This window comes from Mastigoproctus giganteus, chromosome 6 (genome assembly GCF_048544385.1).
Source record: "Mastigoproctus giganteus isolate SK-2022 chromosome 6, ASM4854438v1, whole genome shotgun sequence".
NCBI classification, from domain to species: domain Eukaryota; kingdom Metazoa; phylum Arthropoda; class Arachnida; order Uropygi; family Thelyphonidae; genus Mastigoproctus; species Mastigoproctus giganteus.
In genome coordinates this window covers 11,807,699-11,830,463 of record NC_143580.1, presented here as the reverse complement: position 1 = coordinate 11,830,463, position 22,765 = coordinate 11,807,699, and the positions used below count along the sequence as shown (strand labels likewise).

The 22,765-nt window shown below is 36.6% G+C and overlaps 1 protein-coding gene across 1 annotated transcript in view; it reads left to right on the top strand.

The window, feature by feature from the left end:
• The window catches only part of LOC150083915 (uncharacterized), a 352,627-nt gene that overhangs the window by 275,660 nt on the left and 54,202 nt on the right, over positions 1 to 22,765 (top strand). The window contains exons 13-14 of the mRNA XM_090375828.1: positions 10,888 to 11,055; positions 19,892 to 19,955. Of these exons, the coding sequence (XP_090231954.1) occupies positions 10,888 to 11,055; positions 19,892 to 19,955 (232 nt within the window). The remainder of the gene's footprint in view (positions 1 to 10,887; positions 11,056 to 19,891; positions 19,956 to 22,765) is intronic.

The following is a 22,765-nucleotide window of genomic DNA, read 5'->3' as shown; positions in this document are numbered from 1 at the left end:
ATTAAACAACCAAAATGTAATCCACACTTGTCCCTACTTGGACAGTTATACTGACTTTTAAAACACCAATTCTCCCCACAACTATAAAGGCTGGATACCTCAGATGTCATGTTCGACCATACATTCCCAATCCGGTACGGTGCTTCAAGTGCCAAAAATTTGATCATTTGCAAACTGTATGCAGAGGTGTAGTTGCTTGTGGTTCTAAAGAACACACACATACCAATTGTAACAAGGAAACTCAAACTGTCCTAATTGCCATGGAAATCATTCTGCCTTCTCTAAGGACTGCGATCAATGGAAACGAGAGAAGAATATTCAGAAATATAAAATAGCGCATAAGGTGTCATATCAAGAGGCAAAAAAAACAATTTACAATTCCTGTTAAATTATCTACCTATGCATCAATTACTCAACGACTACACTCAGTATCAACTCAAACTGACTGCTCAGTCCCTCCAAATATCTCTATATCTGGTTGGGCTAAATCAGTACTTTCTTCATCAAAGGAACACTCTCCCTCCAAATATGTACCTCAAGAAGTAAATACACCAGTAACAGTACCTCCAGATAAGAATCCCAAACAGCAACAGAAAGAACAAATCAAGAGCTCTGAAAGAAGTGATAAATACAAACTCAGATCTGATACCATGGACATCGATGAAAAAGCAGGCGAAGATGATACAATTTTTGAAATTCATCCAGAAGATGACATCGACACAGGCAGACCAGTTTTCTCAAAGAAAGAAAAGGGAAAAATAGAAGGGTAAGCAGACTACTTCACGGATGTTAGCAGAACCAGTTAAAACCAAACAATGAGTACAGTTATTCAGTGGAATTGCCGTGGGCTCCGTGCTAACGTAGATGACTTTTACGATCTATTAAGTAAATATAAGCCTGTTGCAGTATGCATTCAAGAAACCAATCTCACAAATACAGTATCTATGACAATTAAGCATTATTCTATATATAGAAAAGATAGAAGTTCCTCTAATTCAGCTCATGGAGGAGTAGCAGTCATAGTGAACTCTGTAGTTCCCTGTAGACCTATCCCCATGCAAAACATCTTTAGAGGCAATTGCAGTTCGTGTCACCATTGGTATAACAGTAACATTAGTTTCATTGTATCTATCGTACAGCCTTGATGATTTAGATGATATAGTAAAGCAAATACCTGTTCCCTTTTGTATTATGGGTGACTGGAATGGCCATCACCCCCTATGGGGTTCCCAACATCTTGACTCTAGAGGACAGATAATAGAAAAATTTTTAGATAACCATAATCTAACTATTCTAAACACTGGTGATCACACATACGTACACTCTCCATCTGGTTCAAGTTCAGCTATTGATCTTTCAATATGCTCCCCAGCAATATTTCCTATCATAGACTGGACTGTTACTGATAACCCTTGTGGTAGCGATCAGTTTCCTATCATCTGTACTTTCAGCTCAAGTTCTCCTCCCCAGAGAGACATTAGGACAACCTGGAAATTTGAAAAGGCTAACTGGACAAAATACCAGGAAATAGCTCAAATAGATACTTATGTCATTACAACACTTACAGTTGATTCTGCAGTCAGGTATACTACACGAAAAATAATGAAAGCATCGGAGGCTGCTATTCCAAAATTTTCATCCAAAATCCGGCTTCATCCAAAAATGTGGTGGAATGAAGCATGCAACAATGCTAAAAAAGAAAGGAATAAGTACTGGAATCTGTTTTGAAAATATCCAACCACAGCCAACCTCCTACAGTTTAAGAGAGCCAGAGCTAAAGCTCGTCATATAAGACGAGAGAGTAAAAAAGAAGCATGGGCACGTTACGCTTCCACCATAAACAGATCCACAGATACTTCTACAATATGGGAAAAAATCAAACGAATTAATGGCAAATACTCGTAAAAAACTTCTCCTATTCTACTTGTAAGAGGGAAGGAAATTTCTGAACCTCTAGAGATTGCCAATGTCTTAGGTACTTCATTTGAAACACTTCCAGCTGTTGCCACATATGAACCAGCATTTAAATTGGTAAAATCCCAGACAGAAAAATACAAACTAAAATTTAATACTGCCGTCCCATATTCGTATAACCTACCTCTGACTATGATTGAATTGCGCAGCGCAATTTCCTGATTAAAGAATAGTGCTCCAGGCCCCAATGGAATTTTTTACACCATGATCTGTCATTTAAGTGAGGATTCGCTAACTGCCCTATTACAACTGTATAACAGAATTTTTCTAGAGGAGTATTACCCTGCTAGCTGGTGCCATTCTTATGTGCTAGCTTTCCCGAAACCAGGAAAAGACCACACAGATCCCAGAAACTACCGCCCTATTTCTCTAACCAGTTGTCTGGGAAAAACATTGGAAAAAATAGTTAACGCTAGATTGACATGGTTTCTAGAAATGGAAAACATTAAGTCCAAACCAGCATGGCTTCCGGAGAAGAAGATCTACACTTGATCTCATTATCAAAGCAGAAACAAATATCCGGAACGCTTTCCTCAGAAATGAGTACCTAGTCGTGATATGCGTTGACATAGAGAAAGCCTTCGATACAACTTGGCGATATGAGATTCTTCAGGACTTACACAAATGTGGACTTCGGAGTCATTTGCCGATATTCATTAAAAACCTTCTAGGCAATAGATCGTTTCAGATCCGATTCCATTCATCATTATATGTCAAGATTATATGTTAAGAGCCTTGTGAATTAACTCAAGACTTGAAGGAATCTGCAAGGCTTTAGGGGGTAAATTTCTATCAGCATGGCCCACACTTGTAGGTAGAAGGAATTTGTTTTGTAGAGACGGGATACACTTAAACAAAGGTGGTGCAAAAATATTTGCCAGTATTATTGAGGATACCTTAAAGGTTCAGGGAAACTGCTAGTTAGGGGGGATGTGGGTAATACTGACACGCGTTTATCTGATAATATTGGTCAAAGTAACTCTTGCACATACCTCAAGAGTTCTTATCTGTTACCCCAACTGGACGTATTATCTAGATGTTCTGGGGGCACAAACGTTTCACGTGCGCGGGTAGCTAATGCGAGGGAAGAGAGCCTAAAAAACTTCAAGGGTTGTGTTAGGGTTGTTAAATATACAAGAACAGTAAATCTTAATTGTTTATACAGTAACGTTAGAAGTGTCGTCAATAAAATGAGCGAATTCGAACTGCTGGTTAAAACAAGTAACGCGGACAAATAGGGCTTACAGAGACGTGGTGCCACCCGGAAATTGGGGATGATGAATTTCAGTACGGCTTGTATAATGTATTTAGGAAGGATAGGTTAGATAGAAGGGGTGGTGGGGTAATGCTTCTTATCAGAAGCAGCCTGAGTGCGACGATAGCTTTCCCGGATTCAGACGTTTCACATGCTAGTATAGAGTCTGTATGGTGTGAGATAGTTGGAAACAAAGGTATAATGCGAGTAGGAGTAATCTACAGACCAGGTGATTGTGAAGATTATGACAAAAGCCTCTACATGCAAATGGAATGGGCAAGTAAGCGTCAATGCCTTATTATGGGTGATTTCAATCTGCCTCTAATTGATTGGAGTAAATGGGAAGGAAACTCGACATGGGGAACAAAATTTTTAAATCAACTAGATGACTGTTATTTGTATCAACATGTCAGGGAAAATACTAGAGAAAAGAGTATCCTAGACCTCATCATCACACATGAATCAGATGACATAACAGGGCTGACAGTAGAGGAACCAGTAGCAGGAAGTGATCACGGAGTTCTACGGTGGATGATGACGAGAGAGGTAGCAGAAGTAAAAGGCAAAGGAATGGGTTTTAATTTCAGAAAAGGAAATTACGATGCCTTAAGGTACTACATGGCCTCTATTAACTGGGTAGATATCGCGCAGAGAATGAATACAATTGAACTGTGGTACGCTTTTAAAACATTAATCACAGATGCCTTGAATGCGTATATACCATTAAAAAAATACTCCACGAGGAGGGTTCCAAGTTGGATGACTAGTGAAGTTGCCGCATTACTTGAGCAGAAAAAGGTGGCATGGAAAGGTTACAGAACAACAAAAAGTACTGAAGCCTATAACAGCTACAAGGTGATGTGTAATAGAGCCACAGAAAAGGTTCGACAGGCAAAGGCAGTTTATGAGAAATCACTAGCAAACAGAGCAAAGAGGGGGGATAAAGAATTCTTCACATATATAAATGCCAAGAAGAGCAGGACAAACCAGATCGGACCTTTATGTAAGGGAAAGGGGATAGTAATAAATACACCAGCTGCCGTTGCAGATGAACTCAACAGTTATTTTGCATCGATATTTACAAATGAAAAGCCTTTTGTGGCAAAGGGAAATTGTGGGAGCGAAGTTAAAAAATATGTAATTAATGATATTGAAATTTCGCAAGATTATTTAATGAAAAAACTTTCGAGCCTACAGACCAGTAAGGCTCCTGGAGTTGATGGAATATACCCTATAATCTTAAGAGAGGCGGCAAGCGAGTGCATTGAACCATTGAGGCTAATTATGCGAGCATCATTAGACTCTGGGGAGATTCCCCTGGATTGGAAAAGTGCAAATGTATCTCCCATACATAAGGGTGGCTCTAAAAGTGAAGTTGGAAATTATCGACCTGTCAGTCTGACTTCAGTAGTAGGGAAAATCATGGAGGCAATGATCAAGGGTGGAATTCAGGATCATTTGGATCGAATTGAAATTCTCAAGGATACTCAGCATGGTTTCGTAAAGGGAAAATCATGTTTAACAAATCTGGTTCGCTATTTCGAAAGGGTCACTCACGAGCTGGATTTAGGGAATAATTTCGACATTGTTTATTTAGATTTCATCAAAGCTTTTGACTCAGTCCCACATGAGCGGTTGCTTTATAAGCTGGAACAGGTTGGAATCACTGGGAAAATCCTTAGATGGATAGAAGGATGGCTTCAGGGCAGGAGGCAGAGGGTTGTGATAAATGGCTATTCCTCAGATTGGGTTGATGTAAGAAGTGGGGTTCCCCAAGGATCAGTATTAGGACCACTGTTGTTTTTAATTTTCATAAACGACATTGATGAAGGGATAGAGGGCGTGATGTCTAAATTTGCAGATGATGTTAAAATTGGGAGAGTAGTTAATGATCACTGTCAAGCTGAGCTTCTTCAGAGAGACCTAGATAGACTTCAGGAATGGTCAGAAAAATGGCAGCTGTGCTTTAATCCAACAAAGTGTAAGGTATTACACCTGGGAAACAGTAATCCCAAAAAAACTTATTCACTTGGTGGAGTTCAACTAAACCCAGTACTGGAGGAAAGGGACTTGGGTGTTACGATACGGTCAGACATGAAATTCTCTGAGCATTGTAAACAGGTTGCAAGGAAGGCCCATGGTGTCCTATCAATGATCTATCGAACTTTTGCAAGTAGAGATAGGGACGTGATAATCCCATTATATAAGGCTTATGTTAGACCACACTTGGAATACTGTGTTCAAGTATGGAGACCGCACCTGAAGAAAGACATCGAGCTTCTTGAAAGGGTGCAAAGAAGGGTAACTCGCCTGGTGAGATCGGCAAAAGGGCGTCCGTATGAAGAAAGACTTCGAATATGTGGGTTGCAGAGTTTGGAAACTAGACACCTTAGAGGAGATTTGATTGAGGTGTTTAAGGCTCTGAGAGGCATCAGTAAAATGAATGAGGACAAAATTTTCAAGATTATAAATGATGCTAGAACTAGGGGACATAAATTCAAGTTACGGGGGGAAATGTTTAGATTGGATTGCAGGAAGTTCTATTTTAGCCAGCGAGTTATAAATTACTGGAATAAGTTGCCTTCATGGGTGGTAGAGGCCGGCAGTTTGGGGAAATTCAAAGGTCATCTGGATAGTACTTTCGGGTAAGGGAAGCACATAGGATGATAGGTTTAATTTCCTTTTTATTTATTTTTTATTTTATTAATTATTATTATTTAGTTATTTATTTTTATTTTTTTGTTTTTATCATTGTTTTGTTCGGATTTATTTTTTTTAATTTTATTTTATTTTTTTATTTTTTTTTTTTTTTTGGCTGGTGCAGCATAAGCCATAGGCTTTCTTGCACCATGCGGCCGTTACTAATACTAATACTAATACTAATCATTGTCTCGAGCATATGTACAAGAAGAGGGAGTTCCCCAAGGTTCAGTGTTGAGCACCACACTCTTTGCCATTAGGATTGATGCCATAACCAAGTGTATACCTAATACAGTTGATGCATACATATATGCTGACAATCTTGCCATCTCATGTCACTCTCAGAATATGCGACTAATTGAAAGACAACTACAAGGTACCATTAACAGAATAGTATCTTGGGCCAAAAACAACGGATATCGACTTTTGAAACCAAAAACAACTGCTGTACACTTCTGTCGCAAACGTTCTTTACATCCTGATCCAGACCTACAGTTAGATTCTCATCGTATTACTTTCCAGCCTAGTATTAGATTCCTTGGTGTAATATTTGATAAAAAATTAAACTTCCTGGAACATATAAAACATATTCGTACAAGTTGTCTTAGAAAACTAAATCTTCTCAGAGTAATTTCTTCTATGTCATGGGGTGCAGATCGCTACGTGTTGCTACAGCTATATCGCTCGCTGATTAGATCCAAGTTAGACGCAGATATGGGTCTCCTGCATATGACTAGGCCAGACCGAGTGCACTGAAATGGCTGGATCCCGTACATCATAGTGCCCTACGAATTGCACTGGGGGCTTTTCGTACTTCACCAATCTTAAGCCTATATACCGAAGCCTATGAGCCACCGCTACATCTTCAACGACAAGTTCTGTTACTAAATTACGCAGCCAAAATCAGCAGTCTTCCACATCATCCCATATGGCAATATCTCTTTAAGCCCAAATGGAGTAAACTTTATGAAAGTAAACCACGGCTCAATAAACCATCTGGCATTAGGCTTCAAGCTCTTATCACAAGCTGGGATCTGAATTTTACTAACATACTTCAGGATACTAGCATGGAAACCCAGCCATGGCAAATGCCCCCAATACATATTGATAGACACTTTCAGCAATGGGGAAAGAATAACTTTCCAGATTCCAACATTAGGCAAATTCATATGACCCACTCCTCTGAGTTTAGCACTTTCATTCAAATATGTACAGATGGATCCAAAATTAGTAGTAAAGTTGGTACCGCTGCCAAATGTCACCATCTCCAGACAGCTTCCGTCTGAATGCAGTACTTATACCTCAGAATTATATGGTATTGTTCTAGCCCTAGAGAATATCAAAGAAGACTCTTATACCAAATCCATCATATATATACGGACTCGTTAAGTGCTGTTAATGCTCTACAGTGTAAATTCTTCCCTAGTCATCCGCTGGTACAAAAAATTTGGGCACAGCTACTAGAACTTCATGGACAGCTAGTAATATTTTGTTGGATCTCCCCGGACAAGTTGGAATACCAGGTAATGTGTACATTTCAGGTCCGAAATAAAAACATGCTGTCAACATCTCACATTCAAGAAGAGGGTGTCCCACAGGGTTCCATATTAAGCCCAACCCTATTTGCAATTAGGATCAACATATTTTGGAAGAACTTCCAAAAACGATTGAAGTATACATGTATGCTGACGATCTCACCATATCCTGCCAATCGCAAAGCATGAATACTATCGAAAGACAGCTACAAATTGCTTTAACGAGAATTCAATCCTGGACCTTACGAAATGGATATCATCTCGCTGAACAGAAAACCACTACCACTCATTTCTGCAAACTTCGTTGATGACTTTCATCAACCGGTGAAATACCACCACTTTGCTTATTGGAGGCTTGAAGTGGTGAAACCCATGTTTAGTCTCTAGCGCAAAGTTTCCGGCATCCCCCTGCCCCTATACTTCTCCTTCAACCCATGCATGGTACTAAGTACTATAGGTTTCGATACCTTTCGTGTTTGGGGTTTTCATTAAAAAAAAAAAAAAAACTTCATCCTGATCCAGAGCTAAAGATAAATAACGTGCCAGTTCCTCTTGCACGTTATGTACATCATGTCAAGTACAACTGACCATTCGCCATTTGTTTGTGGACTGTCCCCACTTTCAAAATATCTGCTTAAACACCTTTAAATCAATAGCTAATACACAGTCATCAATAAATTTATTACAGATTCTGGGAGATGATTCTAATGAAAAAGAACTATTTACTTTCCTAAATCGTATAGGAATATATCATAAAATATAGTTATCACAATGAAGCTAATATTTCATATTCACCATTAGAAAGACACAATATGGCCCCAGCAGCCTATGTGTCGTTAAACTCAACAACAACAACAGCAGTTGTTCTTGCACAAAGTCCACGTTTGTGCAGGCAGTTTCAGATGTTAGGGGTGACATACCTGTTGCTGCCGCAAAGCTTCAGAGTAGCTAGGTAGCATCCAGTCATTGATTGTAATTAGATGGTTGGGTGGGGAGAGAGCCAGCTATCTTATCTTGGTGTGTTGATGGTATGTGAATCTGACCTGGACGTTAGGTCTCCTAATGACTCTCCAGGCAGTAGACTTGGGCAGATCTATCTGGGATAACATTTTCAGATACTTCAACATGATAATCAACAGACATGTTGTCTTTTGCAGCTGTAGTTTGTGAATGAGATACATCTGTGACTTGGTCGAATATTTAATGAAATGGTTGCACACTGAATTTGCAAGTTCTTGGCCTGTATTTGTTTGAAAACTTAGTAATTTCAGCCACAATGGATGTTGATAATATAGATTGCCCAGTAGATTTTATAGTGATGCTATAATTGTTTTAACTAGTATTTGTATTTCAGGGTTTTTAATTTAATAAAAAAAAAAGATTTTTCAACAAAAACTTTTATTGGCCAGTAATACTTAACTTAGCAAAAAAACATTAAATAATTTTATAACATAAATGAAGCAAATAACTTCAAAATGTAGCTTATTGCATTTTTTGATTACATAATTTTTTAGGGAATGACAACACTGCACTTTCGGATTAGCATAATTTAGCACATTTAAAAAGGTAATAAATTAGCAAATACCTTAAAATATCTTGTTTTGGAACTCTGCCTCCCCTTTTTCTTAGGTAGACACTTAAATTATATTAATATATTAACTGTTTTAAGTGCTAATTTAACTGCTTAATTAATTTAACTAATTTAGATAAGTTAAATTTAACTGTGTGGTGTCTTGTCAATGATATACAGGAATTTTTCTAGCAGGGATAAGGAGATGATTATCCCCTTGCATAAGACAATGGTCAGGCCACACCTTGAGTACTGTATACAGGTCTGGAGGCCTCATTTTAAGGAGGATGTAGAGCTGTTGGAATGAGTACAGAGAAGGGTAACAAGATTATTGAATGGAATAAAGGGTTGCTCTTACGAAGAAATGCTTAAGTTTGCAAATCAGTGTCTGGAGACTAGGTACCTGCGAGGTGATCTGATTGAGATGTATTAAGCCTTGAATGATTTGAGCATGCTTAATGCTGATGGGATTCTTCCTCTTGCTCAGAATAATCACCTGAGAGGGCATAAATTCAAATTCATAAATGCACATCTATCCTACAGTTGTAGGATAGATGTGCGGAAGTTTGCCTTTAGCCAGCGGGTGGTTGATTGCTGAAAACTTCCATCTGTCGTTGTAGAAGTTGATAGCTTAAACAGATTCAAGGCAGAACTAGACAAACATTTGGAGCGAGTGGATTGGTGAAATGAGAAGGGTGTGTGTGGTTTTTTTTTTTTTTTTTTTTTTTTGGCTGATGCTATATAAGCTTGCTTTCTTGCATGATGTGCCCTTGCTAATGCTAATCTTCTATTCAAGTATGTTCTTTATCTACAAAAGCTGTTGCTTTTGTCAATAATGCTGAGAAAAATTCAGCTTCAGTAGTTGCTTCTACAGGCAATGCTGAGAAAAATTCAGTTCCACGAGTCCTGCATCCAGTTTGCAGTTGATTGACAAGTTTTGAGCCATAAACTCTCTCCTACCATGCCCGAATAACATTGTAGACAGTCTCATCATGCCTACATTTTCTTATCATCAGCTCATAAAACTATGAAATAAAACCTCAGATTGTTTTGTTTAATATTATTTAATTCCTTCATAGGTATTAAGGTATCCTTTAATACTTTTAAGGGCACAAAAGGTATCACCTTTTTGTGCCCTTAAATGATTAAGTTGTAAAATTTGTTCTGTAGCTTCCCAGAAGGCAGAACCAGCCCCAAAATTTGCAGGCCCCCAGGGTCCTGTGCAAAACTTATGGGGTGTTTTTGTGATAGCAATTTTTTTTTTTTTTTTTTAATTTTTCTAATTTTACAGTAACTAAGACAGATAATTTTATATTATACTGAACAAAAATTTTAAATACGAATAACATTTAATACATTGATACCAACGTTGTTATGACCATTTGAGTGTGGGCCCCTGTTCGACAGAACTGGTTGAACATGCTTGTGGCTGGCACTGCCAGTAGGAGTACCCAAGTACATGTATAAGTTCAGGTATATTTGTTCAAAATCATCATTTTTACTCTAATGACTGCAGGTGTAGTTATGGTATCATTGGTTATTTTGATTATTATTTCCCCCTCCTCCTAATACCAGCATTCATAATTTCGAGTCTTTACACTTAAACTCAACATTTGTAAGTTTTTGTTAAGCATATGTTAAAATATAACATGTATGTCCTCCTATCTCCCTCCCTTTCCCTACTGTACTACTTGAATAGTTCCTCTCTGCTAATTGAGGATTGTTATTTTCACCATATGAATAATTTATTTGCATGTCAGAGTGCAAATTATAATTATTTCTCTTGTAGCAAATTATAATTATTTCTCTTGTAACATATAATGAGATATAACTGTTTTTTTTTTTTTTTTCAGATGGAGGTACTAGAGATAAAGAGGAGGTATGTGCCTTAGATAGTTGTTTAGAGTTGCCAAAGAAGGGTAGCAATGTTCTGGTTCAGGTGTCATCAGTGTTTGCTCCAGGTCATTTTTTTGTCATATTTCCTTATGGTTGTGTCCCAATAGAGGAATTGTGTGAAAAACGTAAGTGACACTAGCAATAAAGAAGGTTCAGTTATTTGTTTTAAATATGTCTACATAGTATATTCCATTAAAAAGAAGAAAAAAATATTCTCCCCCTCACCGTATAAGATTCCTGTATGCAAACCATGTAGGGTTTGTATATAGGAATCCTATTCGGTTAGTTTTATGAGTTCACAACAGCTGGTTGTTGTAGCTATTACTATACCCATTGGTGAGCTGGCAAAGAATTCTCCATGTTGTATCTGTGTCATGTGAGAATACAATGCAGGCAGATTTTATAGAGGCATATAATTGAGCTGGCCTGAAACCAAAAGTAATTGTAGTTATAAACTCCTATGGTCCTATATGTACTGCTCATTCACTGATGTTTCTTCAACTGGTAGGTATTATTCAGTATTATTGAATCTAATTTTAGATTATTGCAAAATGATAATGTTATTTATATTTTTTTAGTTAGAACTGGGCCCAGGGTTAGTTATACTGATATTAGAATATATGATGCTCAAGAAAATTAGAAAAATACATTGAAATCAACCTCATTTTGCAACAAAATCATTGGTCAGATTAGTTTATTTTTTTTTTTTTTTGGTTTTGTTACAGATAAATCATTTCATTAGACTAATTTTTAGTTACAGAAGGAAAACAGACAGCAAGAAGCCAAATTTATAGAACCAAAGAATGCAATGGTGGATAAATGAAAGTGAAGGAAAATGCAAATTGTTAATTAGTAGTAACAATGTGGATGAATGGATGTGTCCTTGGGAAATTTTAGCACATCAGCAACTCAGGCAATAGCAAACCAGTCTTATAGATATTTCATATGGTTTTGTTGCCTGAGTTGACTGTGCTGATTTTCATGTTGTGCAGAATAAAAAACTTAGATTAATTCATTGGGAAAATCCCTACTCTATCAGCTTGAACAGCTGACTACAGTTCTGATTGAAGAGATCTTTAAAGATTCCTTTGGTCTTTTACAGGATTCAAAATTAGACCTCTCCAAATAAGTTAAAGTGGCATCCACACCTGTATCTTCCATTATGCCATAGAAAATACAGAGGATGGACAAAATAATGGAAACACCTAATATGAAAAGTTGTAGTTTTTGTAAATGGCTATATGATGTAGTTATAAATGTGCAATGATGATTTTTTTTGGTTCTTGCAGGTAGTACTTTGAAGGAAATATGATAAAAGCTGATGTTTATGTAGAGATGATATAAAAAAGTACATGAAGAAAATGGCTAACCTATCTCATTTCCAAAGAGGAATCCAAATGTGCACCAAAAAAAAAAAAAAAAAAAAAAATTATTGATACCCATTTAGCAAGCATTAGTGACTAAAGCAGGGGAGAGAGTCCACAATTTATGGTTTCACCTCTGGAATGTGTGCTGGTAAAAGTAAGGGGTTAGTGCTGCAGTTAGAAGTTTAATATTCGTTTTTAAAAATCCATATGCAAGGTATTTGTTTTTAAAAATTTATATATCACTTTAAATCTTACTCTTAAATGTATCCAGAGCAACCGTATTGATAATTATGTCTGTATTCATCAGGTATGGAAAAACAAAATATGATAAGGATGAATTGTGGCAGAAAATTGAAGCTGACTGAAAGAGACCAGTGGACACTGAAAGGGATTGCAGCCCAAAAACATAAAATTACTGCCTCAAAAATTACTGCAGAACTTAATGTGAGTTTTAGTAATCCAGTTTCTAACAAAACAGTTCTGCGAGAACTTCATAAAGAAAATTTGTGGTAGAGCTGCTATTGCCAAGCCACCTGTTACTCGATGGTAACTAAAAAGAGGATTCAGAGGATTCAGTGATGTGCAGAGCATAAAAACTGGACACTTTAACATGTCATATTTTCAGTCAACTCTCATCATTCACACTTTTTTCCAACATCAGGGAGAGGTTTATGTTCAGCAAATGCGAAATGATGTGGTTACAAAAGAAATGGATGCAAAGAATAATTTTGATATCATATACTTGGATTTCAGGAAAGCTTTTGACACTGTTGTGCATGGAAGATTACTGTACAAATTGGAGCAGAATGGTAGCACAACGGATAAAAGGATGGTTGAGTGGGAGAAGACAGAGGGTGGTAATCAGTGGGTGCTGCTCTTCGTGGACTAATGTTATTAGTGGAGTCCCACAGGGTTCGGTGTTGGGTCCACTGTTTTGTTTATTTATCAATGATATTGATGAAGGTATATCAGGCTTAGTGTCAAAGTTTGCAGATGATACACAGGTTCGCAGGGTTGTTAATGACAGTAATGGCAGTGTGCTACTGCAACAGGATCTAGAAAATTTGGGCAGATGGGCTGAGAAGTGGCAACTGAAGTTTAACATTGACAAATGCAAAGTACTGCATGTGGGTAGAAGTAACCCTAGAGGAATGTACCAACTGTGTGGTACTACACTTAAGGTGGGGGTGCCTCCGTAGCCAGGTGGGCAGGAGCAGCAGTGCGTAGCGCACGCTTCTTGATTAGACCGGGGTTCAAGCCCGTGACCACCAAATATGGAGAATGTGGAAAGGTCAGGGAATGAACACCGCATATCCCCGGAGCAATATGGCCTTAGTTGCTAATGCTCCTAAAAACCAAGTAACAACAACAACAACTTAAGGTGATAGAAAATGAAAAAGACCTGGGAGTAATTATGCAGTCAGATTTGAAGTTTTCTGAGCAATTCAGACAGGCTGCCAGGGCAGGTCATGGGGTTTTGTCAATGATATACAGGAATTTTGCTAGCAGGGAAAAGGAAATGATTGTCCTTCTGTATAATGTCAGGCCACGCCTTGACTACTGCATACAGGTCTGGAAGCCTCATTTTAGGAAGGATGTAGATTTGCTTGAGTGTGTACAGAGAGGGGCAACAAGATTGGTGAGGGGAATGAAGGGATCCTCTTACCAAGAGAGGCTTAAGTTCTGCAAATTGTAGCGACTGGAGACTAGACACCTGCGAGGTGATCTGATTGAGGTGTATAAGGCCTTGAATGGGTTGAGCACGGTGAATTCTGATAGATTCTTCCACTTGTTTAGATTATTAACCTAAGGAGGCATAAATTCAAATTGAGGAAAGACAGATATAGAATAGATGTGCGGAAATTTGCCTTTAGCCAGTGGGTGGTTAATTGCTGGAACAAACTTCCATCTGTCGTTGTGGAAGTTGATAGGTTAAATAAATTTAAGGAGGAACTGGACAAACATTTAAAGGGAATTTTTTTTTTTTTTTTTTTTCCGCTGATGCTGCATAAGCTCATATATGTCATATTTTCAGACAACTCATCATTCACACTTTTTCAACATCAGGAAGAGTTTTATGTTCAGCAAATGTGAAAGGAATTGCATCATCTTAATTGTCATGTGCCAGCCATCAAACATGGAGGAGGATCTACAATTTTTTGGGCAGTAATATCTTGGTATTCTTTAGGTCCTATCATCACCCTGAATGGGTGAATTACTGCCACTGATTACCTTGATATTCTGAGTAACCCGATTCATTCCTTGGTGCAGATATTGTTTCCCACAAATGATGCTGTGTTTCAAGATGATGATATTCTAATACACAAAGCCAGATGTGTCCAGTCTTTGTTTGAGAAGCATGAAGCTGGGGCTAAGCATTTCCCATGACCTGCACAATCACCAGACTTGAATGTTATTGAGCCACTGGGCATATTTGGAGAGGAGATGAGAAGCGGAATTTCTACCCCTTCATCACTCAAGGAGCTTGAAACATTTCTCCATGAAGAATGATCCAGTATTTCTCTTAAGACAATTCAGATTTTTTTTTTTTTTATCTATCCCACATAGAATGCAAGCTGTTTTAAAAGCAAAGGGTGACCCAACACCATATTAGTGTATACCTGTAACTCTTATCACAGATGTTTCCATTATTTGGTCCACCCTTCTATAATCAGTAGTAACTGTGTGTGTGTGTGTGTGTGTGTGTGTGTGTGTGTGTGTGTGTGTGTGTGTGTGTGTGTGTGTGTGTGTGTGTGTGTGATTGTGATTTTTCATGTGCTGGGAATTTATTGTTGTCCCTACTAAATAGAAAATGGTTAATCACATTAATTAAGAATGAATTAATTAAGAATTCAAGCAGTACTGAGATACCAAGAATAATGCAATAAATGGCACGGTATGTATACTTGTATAGAATTGAGCAATTATGTTTATTCAGATCACAAACAGTTACTATATTAGACATTAATGTTCATCAAACAGTATATCTGTTGATTTCAACTATATGCTCCTTATCATTTCCTTCAGAATGTTCCCAATGTGCTTTTTATTTTTTTAAGTGTCCTTCAATTAGATTGAATGGCAAAACTGCAAATACAAGTTAGGTCCTATCTTGTACCATTGGTACAAATTATAAGTCAATATCATGCATAATACTTTCTGTTGTGGAAATTGATGTTCCTGGTAGAGGCATTCATTTTCCCCCAGTACTAAAGAGACCTCCAGTTTGAAGATGTTGAGCCAGCACATTTAGTTATTATTATTATCATTAGCCATATGGTACAAGGAAGCCCGAGGCTTATGCTGCACCAGCCAAAAAAATTTCCGAATTACCCCGAGAGAGAGAGAGAAGGGAAGGGAATCACCAAGAAAAAGAAGAATGATGATATCCAGCTCAGGACCCTGGGTGTGCCAAGCCCGTACTCACCAGATGTGAGCCCCTATTTCTTAAAACAAGAGGGCTGTAGTAAAATAATGTATCCTTTTTAACAGATTGCCATCTCTCTCTTTCCACAAAAAAACAAAGGAATAATGAACAATGCTTAACTCAATTTAAGATATCATACTTGCTTGAAAGAAAGGAAAAATTTTCAAACATGCAACCACTTGTCAGTATTTCTATTTAGCTATATGCTTACCAAACACTTTCTCTCTTTCACTCTTCCAGTTGCTGTGTGCACTCATGGCTCACATTCATGATTGCTGCACTAGTGCTATTAACAGACCCAGCGAAAAAAGAATAAAAAAGTTATTAACAAAAAATGTACCTTTTAGTCTTCACAATAATGCAGTTAAACAAAGTGTGGATATATTAATAAATTGATGTGGATATATTTACTACTCATAGTATACAAACAATATCTTTATAAGTAACAAATCTTAAAACATTAAAATACCAAAATCAGGTGAGTAAAAATTATACAATAACTATTCACAAAACAATTTTCAGAATAAGTGAAATGTGTGAATATTTTCAATTCACATCACTAAGACATGTTCGTATTAACATGAAATTTTACACAAAACTACATTATCAATTGCAATCACTTTCTACATTATTAATTTGTAAAACAAAATTTCTAGCAAAGTGCACATTGTAGTTCTAACTTCAAGTGATGGATTTAATGCCACAAAATTTAAAATAGCTAAAACTTACATTGGAGGATATCCACTTGCCAAAGATGCTGCTATATCTGAAGTGTTCATTGTGCTTAGTAATAAATTAAAGAAATAGTGCAGTCACTTCAGGAAAGAAGATTAGTGAACACAAATTCACTAGTTTTTCTTTCTTGAAGAGAATTGTCATTCTTTTGCACAAAAGAAGGCAATACTTTAGGCTTCTTATATGCATCTATATGCATTCTTATATCTCTCTTTCTCTCCCCCCCACCCTCCCCAGACATAATAAAACTGTTTTCAGAGAAACATTGGAATTTGACAATTCATATTTATTTCACTATTTTTGACCAGATTTTTATTCAGAAAAGCAGATTAAGTATGAGTAGCCCTCTGTTTCCTCTAATGGCTGAAGTATTGCCATTGAAAAATTTGCCATCTCTGCCTCTAAAACTTCCCCACCACCCACCCACCCTTCTTCCAGCTGTGAATCTGTTATCAATGATGTCCTAGGGATCTGGGACCACGGTGAAGAGGAACTCTGACTGATTTATGTGTGCAGTTTTATTCATACCTGAATGCCACTAGTGACAACATAAAATTCTTCATAGAATTAATTTAGCAAAAATAAATCCTGGTATCTTGATGCCAACATTATTCCCATTGAGACAGTAAAAATTTTTTATGGTCTCTTTTTATTCAAATCACGATCAGCTTAGTCATTGTCAGATAAGTGTTACACATGCCACCCATCCCCTAGAAATTTGTGCTCTTCATCCATGTTGACCACAGAATGCCTGCAGTTACAGACACAATACAATAATGCTTCACAGCCTTAGCTGGTCAAAAACAATACAAACAGAAACATTATAGGAATCCAACTTAAAAAATTGATATTGAGAAGATTGGTTGGTTGTTGGGTTTTATTGGCGCATTAGCATCTAAGGCTATAATGTATTGAGAAGAGCTACAGGCGTGGCATCAGTAGGTATCTCAGTTATATCATCGTTGGTATCAGGATGACGCTAGGGATGCTCAGGGCTTCATTGAGAACCTCATTCAGAAACTACAAATAATTAGGGATATCTTTATAAAATACCAATCCCCACAGGTATTAATTAATAAAATTACTCAGAACACTATTGTAAAATTCATTTTTTTCCCATCCTCCTGGCCAAGTATTAGGCCAGCAACATTTTATTCTTCCCTCTCATTTTGGAATTGAAGATTCAACTTTTTCAATTCAATACAATTGTGTATGAACTCAATTGTACCTCTGTAGAGTATTATGTAGGCCTGTATATATGATATGGTATGCATAAAGGATATAAAGGTTATGGTATGCATACTCGACAGGAAACCTCCAAAAAAAAAAAAAAAAAAAGTGATAGTTACATCAGATAATAAAAGATAATGATTTTGATCTGAAAGATGTCAGTAGTGTATCAACAGAAAAATGTGATTTCGTAGAAGCATTTTGTATTCAAAAATATTTAAAAAAAGTCTATAGGAACAACGAGGAAGTCGCCATCATCATTCTTCCAACTTAGCTTAATCTGTTCTGCTGATGTTTTCCCACCAGAACATCAAACAACTACAGGTAACAGGGTTCCATTGCCTTGCATCATAATACTGTCTTCTTCAACCCATCTTCAAACTGTTCCAGGCAAGAAAATTCCATCAGAGCTTCCTTCCCAAGAAGAAAATATGCATACAGTCAACATACCATAAAACATCCTGCTCTCTCTCTCTCCCAAAGATGTTCTGCCAAGTTTGCAGCTAGAACAAGCAGAAATAGTACTCAACCAATTAGGAACTATTGTTCTACCAGCTTATATAGTCAGCTCTCCCAGATTGTTTCTTCACAAAACCATACTACTTGTTTAAACATGCTTGTAACATGTCCAGTCAACATGAAAGTAGTTATTTTTATTAATCTTTAATTTTCCACTGACTAATAAATGAGCAGTTCTTGGAAATGTTTGCCCATATCGTATTATAGTACAGCGATACTTCGCTTAGCATGGCTTGAAACAGCATGGGTTTCACTATAACTGTTTTCAGTTAAGTTTCAGTCAAATTTACTGTACATATTAAAACTCATTCAGTAGCCTAGACACTTACTCTAATATATACTGCATTGTCGTAGCCTAGGTATGCATACATATATGCTGTAGTGCCAACTCTATTGTCTTGCATGCAGTGTGCTTGCGAGACAATAGAGCTCCCCTCAGGCAGTCAGCAGCAACGTGCAACAGTGTTCAGTAGTCTTAATTCCATCCTGACGGGACTACATGATAGATTTTCAAACTTTTCATTTCACAATTTATTTTTTACCCCTTTAAATATGAAATGATGAATCAAAAAAGTAAAAGTAAGGAAAGCAGTGAAGCTACTAAATGTAAATGGCTTACATTCGGAAAAAAAAAAAACTTTATTATCAAGTGCCATGAAGAATGTATCATATGGTAAAATTGTGCTGGAAAATAGAATGAATGAAGCATCAGTGCGAATGATTATTAGACAGAAGTATCAGTATAAAGAGCAGATAATTTTTACAGCATCTTCCATGACAAAAGTGATAACTAAGCAAAGAAGTTCACTATTGATCAATATGGAAGGCTTTTATTAATATATATAGAAGATTGTAATCAGAAGGGAATTCTTTTGAGTCAAAACATCATTCAAGTGAAAACCATGAGCCTTTATAACACACTGAAGGAAAAAGAAGAAAATGAAGAGGAACAGACTAAAGAAGTATTTACAGCCAGTCGTAGTTGGTTTTTCCCCCTTTAAAAACTGTGTTGGGCTTCACAATGTTCGTATCTCAGGCGAAAGTGAAAGTGCAAACAAAGATGCTGCTTCAAGATTTCCCAGTGAATTGAAAGACATCATTGACGAAGATGGCTACAAGAACGAACAAATTTTCAATTTCGACTACAACAATTTTCAATTTCAATTAAAAGTGATTGGGAATCCTATTTCTTCAGATATCAAAGATATAAGGCTTCCAATATTTTTTGGGATTTGTACTATACTGAACCACCAAAAGATAAGTCCAATGTAATAAAAACAGATGCCTAGCTTGAAGTTGGACTTCATTCATTTCATTATTGCATACCTTGTGTCTCTGGTATTTGAGCGGTGCGTTCCTGCTTCTTTTTAATATGATAAGAAAGGGGGAGCATGTTAGATGATATCGCATTTAATGGGAGAGCTCCAAAATTCATATCATTAGTATTTTAAATTATCTGATTTTAAATAGCACACATACCTGGCAAGAAATGAGAAATATAAACTTTCAAGTATTTTTTTTAAAATAACAGTGCATATAAAATCTTTAATTTATGTTTCTGCATACAATATGTTCTACAATAAGTTTATTTTAAATCCTTAATTTTTGTCTTATAAATTACCTGGTAAAAAAAGGTTGATCTTATTAAGCTGATTTTATTCATTAAGGTTTTTTTTTTTATAGACACCAGCCAAGAAACATTGGCAGATACCATGGAAAACCTACAAAATCTTATGAATGCTATTGCGTAAGTAATATGTAAAATAGTGATTTCTTTGACTGCTCTAGAAAATTTAGTAAAATTAATTCATGAGGTACCTCTTGGTATTCTACAGTCAAACCCCCTAAATTCAATAACACCAGTATCTGGTCCTTATGGGATTTCAAGGGATCATATATGCTGATGGGAGGAGCATTATGGACATGAAACTTACCAAAAATTACATCACATTGTACACATTGTTTTACATTTCAAAAGTAAGCCTATTGTAACTATTGGCTTACTTTTGAAAAACCACTGTATATACAAAACACCACATTAATGCTCCATTGTGAACTGACCTAGCCTGTTGCACATCCTCATGAAAAGCAGACTTCTACTATGCATGTGCAGGAGAAGAATACTAATGAAATGCATCATTTGTTTCTACTGATGCTGTGTAAAACAGTAGTTGTCCACATCTTGGGTATTGCAAAAGAGAAGAAAAAAAGACTGAGTTGTTGAAGTGGTAGGAGTGGAGAGTAGTTATAAATAACCACTGCTTATTATGAACTAATTAGATTAATATTTATTTGATTAATGGTATTGATATAGGTATTTTAAATTTGTTGTCTTAAGTTTGCTGATAATACAAATTTTGGATGGGTTTCTAATGATGTTAATCAGGATATGCTACTTCAAGAACTAGATAAATGGCAAATGGGCTGAAAAGTGACAACTCAGTTATAACATTGATATATAACATTGGGTAGCAATAATCCTAAGATAACATACCATTTGAGTAGCACCAACTCAAGGTAGTTCACCATGAAAAAGATTGTGTAATTGTACAGTTTGACTTGAAGCTCTCAAAGCAGTGCAGACAAGTTACCAGGATGGCAAAGTACCTGCATATGATTGATAGAATGAGGGCAATCTACCAGTGGTATGCAGGTACTTTTCTAGCAAGAAAAAAATAAATTATATCATTTTACAGGGTCCATAAGAAACAACTGATACATTTTTGGCAGTAAACAATTTTTTTTACCAAAAAAATGCCAACACGTTTACATATATTTATTTTACACATTTTGGGAATTTTACCTTGAAAATATTGATTGAAGTAGTAGTAGTGGGGGCATGTGATGCAAGATAGCAAGCATATGAGCTTATGTAGCATCGGCCAAAAAAAAAAACAAAAAAACTCCTATTTCACACATCCATTCCCTCTAAAAGTTTGTCCAGTTCTTTTTTGAATTCATGTCTTAGTTCCATATATACAGTGCTTGAAGTATCCCCATAAGAAGATGTAAGAGCTGGGGAGGAAGGTGACCATGGCACATCTCCAGAGTGAGAAATTTATTTATTTATTATTAACATAAAATATACACAACAAGCAAGTGCCGAGTTAAAGTGTATAGCAGAGGAGTAAAATACATGAAGATATAAAGATTTACCTAAACAAATAAATAAATAGAAGAATAACACACGAGTACGATAGTTCTCTTCAGACAGGAAAAGTCCAATTCAAAGGAATTCATGACATTATTAGTCCAGTATCCTGAAGAGAATTGCAGAAAACAGGCAGTATCAGGAGACATCATCCCCCCCCCCCTCCCCACATACACAATTAAAAGAACAACTTCCACCGTGTACACATCTGTGAACCAGCCAACCTGCTCCATATAGTTCTGTGAAACTCTTTCTCGTCCAGAGCCATATCCAAATCATATTTGTTCATGAGTACCATAGTTCTTTTAAAGAAGGAGTTCTTGGAAATCTGTCCTAGAGTTACTGATGTGGAAATTAGTCCTCTGTCTAGTAGCCTGGAATGTGAAGATAAATAAATCAGCTGACCCAGTAAGAGTTACATGAAATATTCATACTTTCTCTTACCATGTGAGATGTCGCTCCATAATGTTGATACTGCATCCGACTGCATTCTCTGTTGTCAATTTCTTCAAACCGTGATTAGAATTCCTGAATCGTATCATGATAGCATTGACTGAAACTGCTTGACCATGTTTCTTTTTTGAAAAAGAAAGGAAGAATAATTTTAAAATTCTGAACAGTATACTGTACCTGGTAATAAAAGAAATATCATATCACCTTCAGTAGGTGATATGATAATTCGTGAACTGGATGAGGATTATTGGCAGCCGAGGTAGTGATAATTCTGTTTGTTAACATCATGTATTCAGATGAAAATATACTTTGTTACTCATAAACAGTTCCTTTTCAAGTTTTCTGCTTATTGTCTGCTTTAATTCCATAAAACTTGCACAGAAATTTAGTCAGATCATTTTGTCATGTGCACTTTGTTCTCAAGCAACAACTGTTTTACAGGAATGAGACTTTTGTGTATGAAAGATATATCTCACCATAGCCTCTGACAAATATAGCATATGGCACAAGGTTGATTGGATCATCTCAGGCTGTTTTCACCAGACAGATGAAGTTGTCCTGCATTCTCAGATGTATTTAGAGTACCTGAAACTCCCAGTAGCTTCAAGTTTGTTGGAGTGCCAGTGGTTTTAAAATCAGCTCCCAACAACTTGATTGCAATGATGGGGGTGTATTATGTATTCATATGTGAAACTATACAAAAATTGCTTTGCATTATAATGTGATAGATATAACATGAATTACTTTTGAAAAACAGTGGTATACTTTGTGACTCCATGATGAACTAATCTTCCTAGCCTGTTACATAAACTCATGAAAAGCAAACTTCTATTGTGCATGTGCAGGAGAGAGAGAAAAACATTAATCTTCCTACTGTTACACAACCTCATGAAAAGCAAACTTCTACTGTGCATGTGCGAGAGAGAGAGAGAGAGAGAGAGAGAGAGAGAGAG